Source organism: Aedes albopictus, chromosome 3 (assembly GCF_035046485.1).
Source record: "Aedes albopictus strain Foshan chromosome 3, AalbF5, whole genome shotgun sequence".
Classification (NCBI taxonomy): Eukaryota; Metazoa; Arthropoda; class Insecta; order Diptera; family Culicidae; genus Aedes; species Aedes albopictus.
In genome coordinates, this window is record NC_085138.1 from 313,730,719 (window position 1) to 313,749,713 (window position 18,995).

At 35.4% G+C, this 18,995-nt stretch overlaps 2 protein-coding genes across 2 annotated transcripts; one reads left to right on the plus strand and one right to left on the minus strand.

Annotated features, from left to right (window-relative positions):
- Positions 1-3,537: 3,537 nt before the first annotated feature.
- LOC109433316 (pickpocket protein 28-like) lies at positions 3,538-5,095 on the plus strand. The gene is made up of 3 exons (XM_029865730.2): positions 3,538-4,158; positions 4,222-4,736; positions 4,795-5,095. Exons 1-3 carry the CDS (start codon positions 3,538-3,540, stop codon positions 5,093-5,095), a joined length of 1,437 nt encoding a protein of 478 aa, XP_029721590.2.
- Positions 5,096-10,311: 5,216 nt separating this feature from the next.
- LOC109425979 (pickpocket protein 28-like) lies at positions 10,312-12,256 on the minus strand. Its single transcript, XM_062859263.1, is given in 4 exon segments — positions 10,312-10,546; positions 10,606-10,968; positions 11,029-11,628; positions 11,675-12,256. Coding segments are annotated over 4 exon segments (1,593 nt in total). The 5' UTR covers positions 12,070-12,256.
- Between the last annotated feature and the right edge of the window lie 6,739 nt (positions 12,257-18,995).

Sequence of the window (18,995 nt, forward strand, 5' to 3'; positions counted from 1 at the left end):
GGAGAAATTACAGCAGGGATCACGGGACGTTTTCCGGTAGGAATCCTTGAAGAAATCTCTGAAAGAATCCAGGAGAAATCCTAACAGAAATCCCTGAAGGAGTTCCGGGAGCAATCCATGAAAGATTCTTAAAGTAATCCCTGAAAGAATGTCGTGAAGTTTCCGAGAGAATCCTGAAGCAATTTCAAGACCGAAACCATGCAAGTAATTGGGGTTCGTCCATAAATGACGTAACTGCTTAGAAGTGAGGGGAGTCTCAGACTATGATACGAGCCATGTATTAGATATGGAAAATAGGCTACGAGGGGGGAGGGGGTGTCAAAAATCGTCAAAAAAAAATGCTATTTATGAACGACCAGGATAAACCAAAGAAGGATAAAAATCAATAAAATAATCTCAGAAGGTTTCTCTTAATAAATATTGGGAGGAATACCTGAACGGAAGGCGTAACGAATCCGCTTAGAAATCCCGGAATAAATCCCTGAATGAATTTCGGGAGGTAGGGTCCTGAGGAGAAATAATAAAGGAAAACCTAAAAATCTACTAGTAACCTCTGAAACACTCAATAGGTATTCTTTTGAATATCTTACAGAAATCCTTAAAAAAAAGTCTGAGCAGAGATCTCTGAAAGAATCCTTGCAGAACCCCCAAAGAATCCCAATAAATGTAGGAATTTCTGGATTTATACTAGCAGAAATCCTCGAAAAAATCTCGAAAACTCAGGAAAAATTCCGGAAGAAATCCCGACAAAAATCCCTGAAAGAGTTTCTAAAAAAATCCCAGAAAGGAATTTCGCTAAATATCAATGATAAGATTCGTTTTGGAGTGATTTCAATAATCCGTGGATAAATTCCTAAAAGAAACCCGGGAAGCATCAATGGAGGAATTACGGGAGAAAATTCCGAAGGAATCTTTGAATGGATCCAGGATGCATTCCCCATAAATAAATTTTTGGGGCGAATACTTAACAGAATTACAAACACGCGATCTGGAAGAAATTCCTGAATAAATCCCGGTAAAAATCGTTGGAAAAAAATGCCGGAATAAATCTTGGGAGGAATCTCTACAGGAAACCTAGGATAAATGAGAAAAACTCGGAAGAAATCAATGAAGGAGAAATCCCTGATGGAATGTCGTAAAATACCGCTGAAGGAATCCCGGAAGGAATAGCTAATGGAATTTCAGAAAGAGTTCCCGGAGGAATTCTTGTTAAAATCTGAAATTGAATAAATCCATAAAAAACTCGGAAGGTTCAATGGGTGAATCACGCGGAAAAAAATGCAGAAGGAATCCCGGAAAAAATATCTAAATAAATCCAGAAATAAAATATCGGAAGAAATGATGAACAAATTCAGGTGGCAATCATTAATGGAAACTCCGGAAAAAAATATAATGAAACCCTAAGAAAATTCTCTAAAGGCTTTCGGAAAAAAAATCTTTAAAAATGTTTAGTATAATTCTTAAAGGAATTCCAAAAGAAATATCTGAAGCAGTTCTGGGGGAAACCCAGCAAGAATTGTGGAAGAATTCCTGATGAAATTTCGGGAATAATCCGTGGAAGAAGCTGGAGGGAATCCTGGGAGGCATCAATAAATGAATCTCGTGATGAGCCAATGGAAAAATCCTGGGGGAAATTTTTAGATAGGGTCCTAAATATCAAGGTTTTTAAAAACTACAAATTTTCAAAAAATCATAACTTTTGAACCAATTGACCGATTTTGAACTTCTTTTTTTTTTGTTTGAAAACTATTGAAGTTTTAAGAAAAAATACGTTGATTGAATAGTGTTTTAGGATAAAAAATGCGTATTTTTTTATTTTTTTTTATGTTTTCATGGTCTCCTCAGTCAACCACTGATCGTATAAGATGTTGATTAAGATGTTAAAGTGGAGGCGATATGCGTACATTTTACATGCGCCTAAATGAAGACATGCACGCATATGAACTTACGCTACATCTTATACGATTACTGGTTGTCTGGGTCGGGACTACCACAGGGATACCTGGTTAATATTTTTATCAAAATATTCGGGAAATTTGGCTTAACCTTTTTAAAAAAATCATAAATGTATGTTTTTTTTTAGTTTTTGAGGTATAATTTTTTGAATATAGCGAGTCATATATTTTAATACTAGCTGCTCTTAAATTGCCTGGTATTGTAAATTCCCACAAAATTATGCCTTATATTGCTTTTTTGACTGATTCCTGATGTTTTTGGTATCCATAGTTTGAAATTGGACGTATGTAACGCCAATTCTAAAGTTAATTTTGTATCATATACGAACTATGGATGTTCTAAATAGCTTCTCCGAAAACATTACACTCAAAATTCTCAGGATATTCACCTCAAAAGTAATGATCCATAAACCGCCCCTACCCCCCCCCCCCCCCCCCTCCAACGATGATGTGTTTCGAATAGTAAAACATACACCCTCTTCAGTATTTTTTGCCTGGCATCGGGTAATCAGTCTACAAGTATCTTTCACAAAGGGGCTGTCCATAAACCACGTGGTCATGAGGGGGGGGGGGGGGGGGGGGGGGGTTTCGGCCAATGACCATTTTGTATGGACAAATAAAATTTTTTGTATGGACAAATGACCACGCGGGGGGGGGGGGGTGGTTGAAAAGTCCAAAAAAAATGACCACGTGGTTTATGGACAGCCCCAAATGTGATAATTACTATATGGAGATGGTTTGCAAAAATTAGAAGTAGATGTACATGATTAGAGCATGACACTAATTGGTTGTAATGACATGATGATACTATGACTAAATAATGAGATGTAAGAAAGAATATAATCATTACAATTAGAAGAATAATACTAATTTATTCATTTGACTTTCCAGTGTATCCCAACCTATTTCATACTTGTGTTAAAGCTCATTTTAATATCAATTGCGAACATTACCGGTAAGGCAGTTCTAAGATCACCATTAGTTTTCATTATTGTATGCATTCAGATTAGTGCGATCAGTCGTTTAAATCATTCCACTTAAAACAGGTCATCATCAATATCAGAACAACGCAAAAGCAATATGAATCTATCCTTTTTCTTTATAGTTTCATATACAAAATATTTTATTTCGAAGATTGTGAAACCTCTGAACCTATGCAAATGAAGAAACAAACTTGGAAACAAACTATAGCTACATAAAAATGTGTTCACTATTTATTAAATTTATTGAGTTTGTGTTACGAACGCAGTATATTTCACAAAACCAGTAAAATTGGGCATGACGGTGACCAATCTGAAGCAATATCTAAATGAGTACTGTTCCAAGCATTTTACATTCGCTGTTCGATTTCTTGCAAACAGCAAACAGCAAATGACCAGAATTGAGAAGTAGGATGCATCTTAATGTAACTGTGAATGTGCAAATGATTCGGTCTAAGACATTTAAATGAATTCCAATTTCAAACACATTAATTTCTTAACAAGTAATAATGCAATGCTATAAACTGTTGATTATTTTCAGATACTGGTGGATGGCTTGGATCGGAACGTCCCTTGGAGCGTGCGTATTTTCCATAGTGACTATGTATCGCAAATGGGACACAAACCCGGTTACCATCGTTTACGGTGCCGAACTGGAACCTGTCTCGACGATCCCCTTTCCAGCTGTCACTGTATGTCCACTGACAAAATCTCGAATAGAAGTATTCAACCTGACACAGGCAATCGAAGCTTTGAACCAAAACATTTCACTGGATGAAGGAAGCGACGAGAAACTCCGAACTTTAGCTCACGTCTGTCCTTTTCTCAATAATTGGAAAGAGTTTCAAGATTCTACTACAGAAGACATTGTTCTCAACTTGCGAAGCGTGGCACATACGCTGGATAGTGTAATGGTTTACTGCTGGTGGAGATCTTCAGTTGTCCCATGTCGAAGCATCACGATGGAACGTTTGGTCGATGACGGGATTTGCTACACCTTTAACTCACTGGCATTGGACGAAATATACCGAGTCGATCAAATTTCACCAGACTTTCTGAACTTTTCCAACATAGCGCCACCGACGGACTGGACACGAGACTACGGATACAGACCTGGAGCGGGAGTGGACGCTTATCCATATCGTCCGTTGTCAAACGGATTGATCTCCGGAGCCATTCTAGTAGCGGTAGTAAGACAAATTGATAACGAACCTTTGTGCTCGGTAAAAAAATAGCTGTATTTTACAAAAAGAATTTCATCCTAACGCCGATTCCATTACCCACAGGGATCTCATACGGGTTTTAAGTTAGCAGTACATCCCCCAGATGAGGTTGCCTTCACGGAAGATCGTTTCTATCGCTTGGATACCCTGACTACGCTCATGTTGGATTTGACCCCTAAGGTGACAAAAGCCACGGAAACCCTTAGGAACCTCTCACCATTGAGAAGAAATTGTTACTTTTCCAACGAGCGTTTTCTTCGATTCTTCAAACATTACAACCAAATCAACTGCCTAGCGGAGTGTGTTTCCAACTATACGTTAGCGAAGTGCGGCTGTGCTAAGTTTTCGATGCCTCGATCGGAGGACACAAAGATCTGCGATACCAGTAGAATCGGGTGCTATCGTAATGCCTTTTTGTCGTTGTACGCGTTGATGGTGAGGGCCAGCTTAGCTAATAAAAAGTTTCACAGCTGCAACTGCATGCCATCGTGTGCTTCCGTAGATTACGGAGTTACTATTTCAAAGGACGTATTTCATTTTCATGATTTTCCGCTGCGGTTGGAATTCGCATCAGAGGGGTATATTTTGATTGATAATAAAATGTGGTTATAAGATACAGTATGGCTATTCTTGCAGGCATGATCCCAGTTTGGTGATGGTATCTTTCAGGGATCGACATTACGCATCCATGCTGAGACGAGAACTAGTTGGCATAAATCAGGTCATAGCAGAACTTGGAGGCCTGTTTGCGCTCTTGTTGGGTGCCAGTATGCTAAGCTTGGCGGAAATTGTGTACTACTCCTGTGTTCGGTGTTTGCGGAGAGAAGGACCCAAGCGAACGAAGATTAAAGGAGCCAATCGCCTACCCAGTCGAGGTCATCGAATACAGCTGCGAGTAGACCCTTGGGCTCAGTATCGGCGGCATGTAATGCGATGATATATTAATTTTATGAGCACATTCAATTCTGAATAACATTTTAATAAATTTGAAAAGCGTTGATTTTTCTTGAATATTGCAAACGTTTCCACCCTGTGATTGTGATCTTCATCCGGGCTCAATGTAAAAGTTGTGATATACTATGTTTCATATGCCGAAAATCAACACATTTGCTTGCATCCTTCTTAGATGAAGACAACTAATGTTGTTTGCACTTTGCCGATGGGTAAAAAGCGGTTTATTTGATCAATTGAACGGTTTTCGCTATATTCTGCAGCAATAAAATCCAACAGCGAAGTGCCATAGAGCTTTTATGGAGTGTGAATTGAAGGTTGGTTCAACAAGTCAAGGCAAAGTGAAAATTGAAAGGAGATGAAGAGCGATTCGGCTAGCTGCTGCATTGATGCGGTTACTTTCGTCGTGTGCCAAACGTGAAAAGTTTTCAACTCGTTAGTTGAGTAAAATTGAAACGTGAAATTTTGCATAATTATTTGGTTTTCAGTTCAATTGAGGCACTGGGTTATTAGCAAAGGCAAGTTGTAATATCTGTATTAATTGGCAATTTTCCGTCTGGTATGACGGGAATTAGCGCAAATGACGAAAATGAATAAGCGCAATAAATTTCCATCCTTTGTAAGGTTTTTCTTATTTTTTGTTCTTTTTAATTTGATAAAAATATAAAAACAGGAAAGTCCATCGGTTCCGAGACCTAATATACAACAATGTTTTTCTTCTAAACACACTTGTGGCCTTTCAAAGTGTTTTTACTGAAAATTACAATTCATTTACTTTCAATCGATGAAAAAAAATTCAAATCGACCGATAGTTTCAAAAGTAATGATTTTTTTTTAACAAATTAAAAATAAATGCGAATCTTATTATCGCATTCATCATTTCTTTGGAAAAAGGTTCGACCATTGTGAATTCGTATGGTTTTTTTTTTGAGTTTTTTTTTTCAGGCACTACTTTTGTAATGTATTTGGATCCATGAAAATTCCTATAACCATTTTTGTGGGAAATCCTTTGGTAATGTCTTTATTATTGTTTTGAAAATTCCTTTATAAATTTCCTCAGTAATACGTTTGCAATTTGTTCGTCAATTTCTTTTTCAATTTCTTTTTCGGTGATTTTGTTTTGAAAATTCCTATAGTAATTTGGTTGGAAAACGCTTCGGTGATTCCTTTCAAATATTCTTCGAGCACTTCACAGGCGCTGTAAAAATTGTCGATCATTTATTTGGAAATTCGAGCTTATAAAACAAAACAGAAGGAGTGTACTTTTTAATGCATAATTTCGAGCCGATTTCGAAACCGTGCTTTTAAATTGTCTATGCAGAACAGTTGTTAAAAAGTGTAGAATTAGCTAAATGTTAAAATACACATTAATAAAACAAAAAAAACCGTTGTTAAAATTTCACTTGAAAATTTAGCTCTACAGTTTATAGTAAAGTTTTCCAAAAGTTATGAAGAAATGTATTTTGTTTCAAAGAAGAAAAAACAATTTAAAAACCGCTTCCGGGTTAATAATAAAACAAAAATCGATTTCGAATCTTTAAATTTTCCTCCACGTTTTTAAAACGAGGCCATAATTGCACACTGATCATCAGCTTACTAAATCCAAAACTACTGTACACTAGTGTTAAAACTCGTTTGTAAATTCAGAAAATTTTCATTTGAAATAGCTGAACCAGTTTTCAAAGTAGGGTGTATACAAAGGTATCGTGGTTTTCAAAAGAATAGCCGAAGGAATAGATTCACAAAGGAATTCTCATAAGACTATCACACATTAAAAACGAAAAAAAAACACTAAAAACTACATGAGAAATTCTTGACGGAATTTTTCATTGCAGTTGCCGAAGAAATTATCAAAAAAAAAATCCAGACAAACATACCTAAGTAGTACTCAGATTTTTTTTCAGAATTTATCGCCCAGTCTACACTACAATACAAGATATGTATTTGTAAAGCCTGCGCACTTTAGAATCGGTACACTTTCAACCGGCTGCCGCTCAAAAACGGTGTCACTTGGAAAAAAGTGTTGTTAGAAGCAATTGAAGCTTATCTATTGTAGTTTGTAGATAAAATATAAAATTTGCTGTTTTTATATTTTTAGATGAACTATTGATCTGAATTCGTAAAAAGTGCCAGTTTTTTCTGCACACATTGAGCAAAAACCAATCATTGTCAGATTCAAGATTTGTGTAGGGATATATAATTACCAAACCCACAAATTACGCAGTAAAGAATAGTTGTTGGTTTTATGATTGTTGATTAAGGGAGGTAAAATATTCCATGAATGTATTAAAATTTCCAATATAGCTATGGTAAGCCTTTGAAGGGTTTTATGGAAAATCAAAGTTGATTCGCATAAACTTAAGTTCGGCAAATACGAATAGTATTGGTATACAAGAAACCAATGATTTGATGCAGAACAATATAAATAATCGTGGCTCGAAAGCTGTATGGACTTTTGCTGACGAAATTCATTGGATGTGTTTTGATGGCGTGAAATATCTAACGATTTTTTAAATAAAATTGAATCTACTCAAAAGTTTTTTATTTGTGATCATAGAATCACATCTATAGTTCCATAATCTACATGGTTTTTAGTGTTTTATCCATGTAAACTATCTTATTTTAGGCTTATTATGAGGAGTTAGCCTTATGACTGTTATTTTCCGCCTACTGTGCGGGAAAACTGTGATTAATTCCAAAAATAATCCAGGTTTCGATATGAATTAAGTTGGGCCACTTGAATTGGGGAATTGTAGATCCAAAAAACGATCCCAGGAAATATTTTTTCATAAAAAATTACTTTGTGTAAAATATTGTTTTGAATATAGCGTGGATGGACAATAAGGCTATAAGTTTATTGTGGTCTTGTGAACCATATTTGTCAAGAGTTTAATGTCGTGACTTGTTTTGAGCATATCTTTGATGAATATTATTTTGTTTCTTGTGGAAATATCAGCCCGTATGCTGTGAAATTTGCAAATGTTGACGATCATTGATTTGTGCAGAATAAAATGGCATGAATTTCACAATCAGGTCAAAATTTTATCTTGAAGAAATAAAAACTGAATTTTTCAAATTTTTCCAACAAAATACAATAAATAAGCTTCATTTGCTTCTTACATTTTTTTCTAGGTTAAACCGTTTTTGATCTGCATCCGGTTGAAAGTGTACCGATTCTAAAGTGCGCAGGCTTTATTGTATTTGTATTGTATTTGTATTGTATTTGTATTGTATTTGTATTGTATTTGTATTGTATTTGTATTGTATTTGTATTGTATTTGTATTGTATTTGTATTGTATTTGTATTGTATTTGTATTGTATTTGTATTGTATTTGTATTGTATTTGTATTGTATTTGTATTGTATTTGTATTGTATTTGTATTGTATTTGTATTGTATTTGTATTGTATTTGTATTGTATTTGTATTGTATTTGTATTGTATTTGTATTGTATTTGTATTGTATTTGTATTGTATTTGTATTGTATTTGTATTGTATTTGTATTGTATTTGTATTGTATTTGTATTGTATTTGTATTGTATTTGTATTGTATTTGTATTGTATTTGTATTGTATTTGTATTGTATTTGTATTGTATTTGTATTGTATTTGTATTGTATTTGTATTGTATTTGTATTGTATTTGTATTGTATTTGTATTGTATTTGTATTGTATTTGTATTGTATTTGTATTGTATTTGTATTGTATTTGTATTGTATTTGTATTGTATTTGTATTGTATTTGTATTGTATTTGTATTGTATTTGTATTGTATTTGTATTGTATTTGTATTGTATTTGTATTGTATTTGTATTGTATTTGTATTGTATTTGTATTGTATTTGTATTGTATTTGTATTGTATTTGTATTGTATTTGTATTGTATTTGTATTGTATTTGTATTGTATTTGTATTGTATTTGTATTGTATTTGTATTGTATTTGTATTGTATTTGTATTGTATTTGTATTGTATTTGTATTGTATTTGTATTGTATTTGTATTGTATTTGTATTGTATTTGTATTGTATTTGTATTGTATTTGTATTGTATTTGTATTGTATTTGTATTGTATTTGTATTGTATTTGTATTGTATTTGTATTGTATTTGTATTGTATTTGTATTGTATTTGTATTGTATTTGTATTGTATTTGTATTGTATTTGTATTGTATTTGTATTGTATTTGTATTGTATTTGTATTGTATTGTATTTGTATTGTATTTGTATTGTATTTGTATTGTATTTGTATTGTATTTGTATTGTATTTGTATTGTATTTGTATTGTATTTGTATTGTATTTGTATTGTATTTGTATTGTATTTGTATTGTATTTGTATTGTATTTGTATTGTATTTGTATTGTATTTGTATTGTATTTGTATTGTATTTGTATTGTATTTGTATTGTATTTGTATTGTATTTGTATTGTATTTGTATTGTATTTGTATTGTATTTGTATTGTATTTGTATTGTATTTGTATTGTATTTGTATTGTATTTGTATTGTATTTGTATTGTATTTGTATTGTATTTGTATTGTATTTGTATTGTATTTGTATTGTATTTGTATTGTATTTGTATTGTATTTGTATTGTATTTGTATTGTATTTGTATTGTATTTGTATTGTATTTGTATTGTATTTGTATTGTATTTGTATTGTATTTGTATTGTATTTGTATTGTATTTGTATTGTATTTGTATTGTATTTGTATTGTATTTGTATTGTATTTGTATTGTATTTGTATTGTATTTGTATTGTATTTGTATTGTATTTGTATTGTATTTGTATTGTATTTGTATTGTATTTGTATTGTATTTGTATTGTATTTGTATTGTATTTGTATTGTATTTGTATTGTATTTGTATTGTATTTGTATTGTATTTGTATTGTATTTGTATTGTATTTGTATTGTATTTGTATTGTATTTTTATTTGGTATTTGGATCCTCCGGCTATGCTAACGCACATTATATAATACAAACATTCTCAAGGCCTTAGAACATATGGAAATTAAATGAGTAATTAATTAAACTTATCATGTTGTTCTAGTTATATTTTATTGCAATCAAATAAGTCTTATCCCAAATCCTTCTAGATGAAAGACTGAAGCCTTAGAACTATAGACTCTAATATCTGGATATCAGGAAATAAAAGTGATTGTTTCACCATTGATGAGAAAAAATCTACCGTAATCAAATCTCCCATTTTATTCTACCCAGGGCAACACCTGCTGAACAGTGGACTCAGGATAGTCATTCCGCCACGGCCGGATGATACAATAATACACAACTTCGAGCATACTGATCACGCTGGCACCCATCACGAGTCCAAACAGCCCACCGAACTTGGCCAACAAATCCACCATACCGAACATTTCACGGCGCTTCAGTGGCAGTAGCCATTTAGTCTTGAGTGATACCACCAATACTGCAGGATCAATGCTGAAATTTTAAGTTCTGGAATTAACATTCCATCCACTAAAGAGCACCCCAAAACTTACTAGTCATACTGTTCAGTCGACAATCCAGCAGCCCTTGCATACGCCTCAAAGTTCCACGGTAGGTCGGAAAGTTCCGCGTTGAATCGCAACGTTGTGCATGCCGGGAGGCAACCACATGGTTCCTCGAGTGTGTTGTCGCGGTCGGAGAGGTTCATTCGTTTGAGAAGCCTGTAGAATGATATGGACGGACAGGATAGGTCTTTGCCGTCGCAGACCGGTATATTAGGACTCCGGGGTGAAGCGAATCCAACGCAGCCACACTCATGGGCAGTTACATTCGAAATGCATTCTTCCAGACAATTTTTCCTGTTGTAAAGTTTGAAATAGCGGAGATATCGTTCATCGCTAAAATAACACTGTCGTCTAAAATATGAAAAGATTGTCAATTATTGCTTGAGAAATAAGATTACATTCATGTAAAACCTAGTGTAAGAATGCCGCTTCAGTCTGTGGGAAATATAAGTCAGTTCCGGATAAACACTTAACGTCAAAATACTTGAATGTGATAGCCGGTAGAATCTGTTTTGTACCGATGGCTTTTCGTCCGGTGAATGAATGCTAATTTTATATCCAATAACAGGGCCTTCGCAAAAATAATCCTTGTCTTGCTTTTTGGTTTTCATTATAAGCACCAGCCCTGTGACCAAACCTCCACCAACAGGCCGCAGGGGGTACGTATCCAACTCAAATGGGTCCAAGTATCCATCTTCTAGCGTCCAGTTACTGGAGTCCATGTACGCATTTGAATACAAATATTCGCTTTGAAGATTCTCAGTTCTCAGCAGCTCTTCTGAGTCGATGGCGTTGAAAGTGTAGCAAACTCCACTATCAGTGATCGACTGAGACAAATACGTGTCACAATCCACCAAATAGTTTCGGAATTGACAAGAGACAAACATATCTTCGAACGGTATGGCGATGTTCTGTAAAATGCTGACGAAGTTCACTGGTAATGAATCGTTATACTCGTAGTAATCCGACTTGTAAGGACAGACATGAAGCAACGCCCGCAATCTTAAATACCTTAGGATAAAACTATCAGAAATACTACAAACAGTAAAAATAACACAATCCTTATTCCAAGTTGCTGATACCTTCCTCGTCAACCCGGAAAAACACATCCGAAGAATTGAACAGCTGCACCTGAGCTCGAGCCATCGGGCAAACAGTTACAGCCGGGAACGGCACAGCCCAGACCGGTAGTAACCTTCGATCGTAGCTGATGAGCACAGGACTTTCGTTCCACTTATCGTACAAATCCACCATAGACACGAAACACCCCACAATCGCGAGTCCAATCCAAAGAAACCACCACATGCGTTCCCCGATGTGCAATTTCGTGATCAGATGCCGCATTGCATAGATGGAACAGCGTTGGCAATACTCGGTCCAGAGATTGCTAAGGAATCCATGGTTTGTGGTGGACATTGTTTCGTGACGACTGGGTCCGTGGAAATGATACATTTGATAAACCTATTTATAATGCTACGCTTTTGTGCGGTTCGTTGCATGTCAAGTGTGTGTTTAATATCATGATTTGATGAAGGGTGATGTCACTTGTTGATAGAAGGTCATGATTACAATAAATGCATAGAGTTTGTAATCATACCTTCCAATTAACTTTGTTAGTATGAACATCTTTATTATAAGAAGAACGAACAGTTATCCTGAAAAAGTTATTTTCTTATTAAATAAAATACTGGACCTGAGTTACGCATAAGAAAACAAATCTATTCTATTCTATTCAATACGGATCCATTCTATTTCATTGTACCATTGAAGTTGAATTGAAGTGGGAAAGGACCTCAATATACCCGCACTGAAGTTAACTTCAAGTTGGCTTTATTGGGGACCTTGTCCACTTTAAATCAACTATAATTATACATAATAATGCTTGTTTTATTTACACAACCAGGAATTTAATCAGGAACTTCACTAGAGATTCCTTCAGGAATTTCTCAAGGGACTTCTCTAAAATTTTCTTTTTTGTGAATCCCTCCATGGACGATTACAGGGTTCCGATAGAGCTTTCATTCAGTAATTTCTCTGCAAGGATGTATCGACAAATTTCTCCAGGAATTTTCCCATAGCTTCGTTCTGTCATTCCTTCGAAAACTACTTTAGACATTCCTCCAGTAATTGTTCCGGAGCTTTCTTCAACGATTCCTTAAGGAATTTCTTCAAGGATTCCCATAGGAATTCGACCATGTTTTTAGATATTTCCACGGTTCTATAACATTTACCCGAAAACCATTTACCCGAAAGACATTTACCCGAATGACATTTACCCGAACGTCATTTACCCGAATGCGACAAATACCCGAATGCGACAAATACCCGAATGCGACATTTACCCGAATGCGACATTTACCCGAATACGACATTTACCCGAATGCGACAGTTACCCGAAAAAAAATGTGTACTTGATCCTCATATGATTTGTCAGTAATAAATATGTTATGGCCCGGTATCATATAGCAGGCTTTGGTTAGACCTAATAATCATCAGACTGAGTGATCATCAAGCACTCTGGTAGAGGACTAACTGGCGGTCACAATGCTATTTTAATCAAAGGATTTTTGTTAACATGCTGTTCTTTTACGGCTCTATCCAATTAGCCCAAACGCCAATTCGAATCAATCAGGAGGTCACCCAAAAAATGCTCACTGTGGATAACTTATTAAAAGTTGATGCAACTTAATCAGTTAGAAAAGGGTAACCCTTGGGGTAATATGTGACAACGTTGTCTTTCATGAACAAGAATGGTTTGTAGAAACGTAAGAAGCAAATGCAATGCATTTAAGAAAACTATGACGAAGGGAGAGGTTTCAGATTCAAACAATTTCCCTAATGTGATCTTTTAAAATTTGCTTGAACATTTGCTGTTTGCGCTGAACACAAATCATATTTAAATAGTAAATATTCCCTTCTTTTTATCATTGGCTGTTCTTTGGAGCTGTAAAATGCTGTTACAATATAGCTGTAAATTTTATTTTAGATTTCTCCTTCTCAAGATATGGCTGTACTTTCGATATTATAGTTATTGCTATGAAAATCAAGTATTTCAATCTGAAATGTTTCCTTCTTTCAAATGTTGACTGTTATTTTCATCATAATTCATTGTTTACGGAATATTTGCCCCAGACCTTGTCAACTGGCTGGCTTTTTGATGAATGAGAAGGAAAAAAATCGTCCAGCCATTCGGCCAAAAAATATTCAGGTCGAAAGCCATGAGGATGAATGCTAAATTTTCATTAAGAATTACACAGAAAAACATATTCATGTAAAATGCAGCGAGAAATCATGCACATAAAGGGAATGCTAGAGTTAGTGCATATTTACATGAGATACACTGGCGTAGCCACGGCGGGGTCTTAGGGTTAAACCCCCCCCCCCCCCAGAGCCAAAATTTGTGGAACAAATTTTCAGTATAAAGCGCTTTGCGACGAAAAAATTTTCGGCTGCGCCGCTATTTCAATCTACGAATACAATTGCTCATTACATTTTACAAAATGTAAATGTCTAATCAAAAAAGGTATCATTGACCGTTGAAAACCCCTCCCAGAGACAATTTCTGGCTACGCCACTGATGAGATATCATGTAAAACTACGTTACAATTGTGTAAATTTCCGCTGATAGTCACGTAACCGGTTAGAGTCCATGATGATTTACGCGATGGTTGGTGGAAATTTACACGATGGTAATGTAATTTTCCATTATATCTCATGTAAAAGTGCACTAACTCTAGCATTCCCTTTATGTGCATGATTTCTCGCTGAATTTTAATTACATATTGTTTTCTGTGTATGGAATATTCTTAACATAACTGAAGAACATCTGAATGTGATGACTTTTTCATTACCAAGCTATCACATTTTTTTAACACAGGCTGCTTTGAGCTACTTATATAAACTAATATACACGGTCACAAACTGGCAGCCATACCGCAAGTATTATCCACTTCTTCTAAGATTTGCCTTCTTTTTAAAATTGACTGTTCTTTCGAATTTACATTGTCCACCCGTGACCTGTTGATGAGTTGATCGGCTGGTACTGACTAAACCGGTAATTTCTCCATAGAATTTATTCCTTCTTTTCATAAGAGGCTACTTTTTCGAGTTGGAGTTGAAATGTTATATAGTTTGTTGCGGACGAACTACTAACTCCATAGGAGACCCGTTAATCCATCTTTCTACCTATATCCTTTAGGGAACTATTATGCTTATCTATCGGGATGATGGCCCATTCGGGGAAAAGGCTATTAGAATAATGCCCTATTCGAGGTTATGATGGCATTCGGGCCATGGCATTCGGGGTAATGGGGTAGTTTCTTTTACAGACATAGTACCACTGTGATGTTTGGTGGGCAAACTATTACCTATCTTTCGAAGATTATCCCTTCTTCTCTTCAAAGGCTGTTCTTTCGAGTTGCACTGCTGCATATTTTGTTTGCGTTCGAACTACTAACTGATGCATATAAGTTGTGTCCTTATTTCGATTATATGATGTTCTTTTAAATTACACTCTTACATGATTGAGTGATGGATTCTAAGTCTACATCTAAGATTTTTTCCTTCTATTAATAATAGGATGTTCTGTTTGGTGAACAATCTGCAAACTTCTCTGTCAAATATTTTTTCTAATGATATGATGATTTTCCGAAGGCTGTTTTCTAATCCCTTCGAGCTAATGATCATTTGGCCTACAAACAGGCCTCTTCTTTAAATCATAAACTGTTCTTTGCTTATCAAAAGAACAGCTTATGAATCAAAGAAGGGTAAATATCTAGAGTGAACGCTAACAGCGTAAACACAACAAATGTAAGCTGCAGTGATGAGTTTCATTCAAGCATATGTCCTGTTAATTCCTTTCGCGGATCATTTCAGAGAAAATTTGATAAAATGGGTTCTTGAGGAACTTGATGTTCAAAATGCTTTTCTGATCCACAATACAAAATAATACATGTACTTTTAAATTGAACAAAGTAATTGAACTTTATTCACAAAATCAAAATTTGTACATAGTAAAAAAGTATTCGGGTAAATGTCGTATTCGGGTAAGTGTTGCATTCGGGTAAGTGTCGCATTCGAGTAAGTGTCGCATTCGGGTAAATGTCGCGTTCGGGAAAATGTCGCATTCGGGTATTTGGCATTCGGGTATATGTTACATTCGGGTAAATGGTTTTCGGGCAAATGTCTTTCGGGTAAATGGTTTTCGGGTAAATGTTATAGAACCATTTCCACAGAAGAATAGAGAATAGAATAGAGATTTCTTCAGGAATTTATCCAGATATTAATTTTACTCCTATAAGTCCAGCTGGAATAATTCGAGTATTTCTGTAGGAATTTTTTTCAGCAAGTCTTTCAGAAAATTTGGCTAGAGATCATTTAAAAATTAATTCAAGATTTCCTTAAATTTTGTACTAAAAATCCTTAAGGAATGCATCCTAGTATTCTTTTAATAATTCGTCCAGGAATTCCTGCAGACATGGATTCTTTCAAACTTTTTCAAGGGATACATATTTTTTACAGGAGTTCGTTAAAATAGCTCTCCTTTTATATCCCAAGCAAAATGCTAAATTGCTAAGAATTGTTTCAGGAACAACCCCAGATGTTGTTTATAAAAATCCTCCAAGGATTCCTTCAAGAACAACTCTTCTTGGGATTTTTTCAGAAATTCCTCCTGTAATTCTTTCTAAAACTTCTCAAGAATTAATCCAGGACTTCAGCCAGGAATTGTTTAGAGATTACCTTAGGAATTCCTCCTGAGATTGCTTCCCTGATTCCTCCTGAGGTTTCTCCAGAGATTCCTTCAGATACTGCTACCGGGATTCCTCCAGGTGTTACTCCATGAACTCGTTTAAAGATTCCTTCAATTATTCCCCAAGAATTCTTTTTGCGATTTCTCCAGTACTTCCTCTTAGGATTTCTTCAGAAATTCTTCCTAGGGATTCCTCGTCTAGGGGTTCACCCAAAAATTCGTCAAGGGCATCCTCCAGAGATTCTGTGAATTCCTTCCGGGGTTTCCTTTAAGTTTCTTATAGAAATTGCTTCAGGGATTCCTACAGAAATTGCTCTAGAGATTCCCCTAGGAATTCCAATGGGGATTTCTCCAGGAGATCTTCTAGAAACTCCTTGAGGAATTCCTAAAGGCATTCTTCAAAGAATTCCTCCAGGGATTCCTCCAGATATTCCTCCAGGGATTTCTCCAAGACACCTTCAGCGTTTCCCTTCGATATTTCTATATGCATTTTTCCAGGCATTCTTTCAGGAAATCCACCCAGTTTTTACCCAGGATTTTTTCAAGGAACTCCTTCCAGAACTCATTCGGGAATTATCCCAGGAATACCTTCAGGAATCAACCCAAGAATTCCTTCATGAATTTATCTGGGAATTCTATCAGAATATCTATAATTATTTTTCCAGGTATTTTTCCAGGACATCCTCCAGCGATTGCTTCAGCAATTTCCCCAGGAATTTCTCCTGGAATTTATCCAGGTATTCCTTGAGGAAATCTTAAACAAATCCTCCAGAGATTCCTCCAGGAATTCCATCAGGGATTTCTCTAGGAATTTGTATAGGCTTTTCTGCAGGATTTTTTCCATGGACCCCTCCAGGAATTCGTCTAAGAATTACCAAGAAATTTCATCACGAATTCCTCCAAGAACCCCTCCAGGAATTCCTTCAGAAATTCCTACAGTAATTCCTCCAGGAATTTCTCCACAGATCCTCCAGGGATTCTTTCGGAAATTTCTCCAGGAACTCCACCAGTATTTTTCCAGGGTTTCCTGAAGGTACTTATAGAGATATTTGTTCTCCGAGAATTCCTCTAGAGATTGATCTAAGGGTTCCCCTCGGGATTGCGCCTGCGATTCTTCCAGGGACTCCTATAGGGTTTACTTTCGGCATTCCTTCAGAATTGTATCAGGGATTCCTCCAGGAACATCTCCACAAATTTCTCTGGGGATTTTTCAGGATTGTCTTCTAGGATTCCTCCAGCAATTCCTCCAGAAATTACTCCAAGAACTCCACCAGCAATTCCTCCATAAATTCCTCTATGAATTCCTCCAGGAATTTTTTCCGAAATTTCTCCAGGAATCCCAGGAATTCCTCCAGAAATACCTACCAGAATACCTCCTGAAATTAATCCAGGGATCCCTCAAAAATTCTTTCAGAAATTGCACCAGGAATTTTGATAGGGATTCCAGGAATTGCTTCAGAGATTCCACCATTCCCTGATCTTATGGCCAATTTTGTGAAAAATGACCATATAATAGAGGAGAACATGGTCATTTTTCACAAAATTGGCCATGACTCAGGAAAGAAAAAAAAAGTGCATTCCAAAAATGTCAGCTATCAAAGCTTATAATATTACCTTCCCAAAAAGGAAAATTTGAAAATTTTCCGCAAATTCTAGCAGTTTTCCACAAAATTTTTCACCGTTGAAAAAATTCATAAAGAAAAGCCGTTTCATATTTTTTTGGATTCCTAAGAAAATTGGTTTTTATTTTCATTAAAAAAAAACTTTGTTTCTACGATGCTTCGTTCTTGAGTTATGATTCTTCAAAAAAAAGGCTTACATCGCACATTTGGACATTTTTCAACAAAATTGGGCATAACTCAAAAACGAAAAAAAAATCCAAAAATTTCAGCTATTAAAGCGTATGAATTAACCTTCTCAAAAACATATTTTTGAAAATTTTCCACAAGTTCGGGCATAGTTTTTCCGGCTTTTCTTTACAAACTTTCTCAACTGTGGAAATTTTTTCTAGAACATTTTTTTTTGAATTTCTGACAAAATTGCTTTTATTTTCTAAAAAAAAGCCTTGTTTCTACGATGCTACGTTCTTGAGTTATGATTTTTCAAAGTAAGTAGTGTCAGGGGAAAACAAAAAAAATCTATCTCAGTTTTCCGGAAAAATAGGCGACCTTGAATTTTTTTCAATTTTTTTTGTTCATTTATGCATTAGTCCTGCCTGTGGAAAAAGTTTCATGAAAATCTGAGACCCTTCGGCCCAAACCCATACGGTAATAAAAAAAAATCCCCAACACCAAAACATCAACCTTACACAGAACATAGTTTGCAACCAAAAGCCCACACGCTATAGATACACAAGCTTATATATGTGGTTAAGGCTTATGTTATATTGCTTCCTGTGCATTAGTACGCATTGACATGAACTTAAGAACTAATTGTGAAATATTATATACCCTTTGTCATACTTGCACAGAAAATAAATTAGTAATATCTCGAATAAAGAGCTAACAAAACCGATCCCTGCTCTGGAGGTTATTATGGCGGAAGAATCCCCCTATCAGTCAAAGTAACAGACGGTAGAGTTGGTCGAAGCGAACTTCGACAAGAGGGTTTTAGCGGGGGTTTCAGCAGA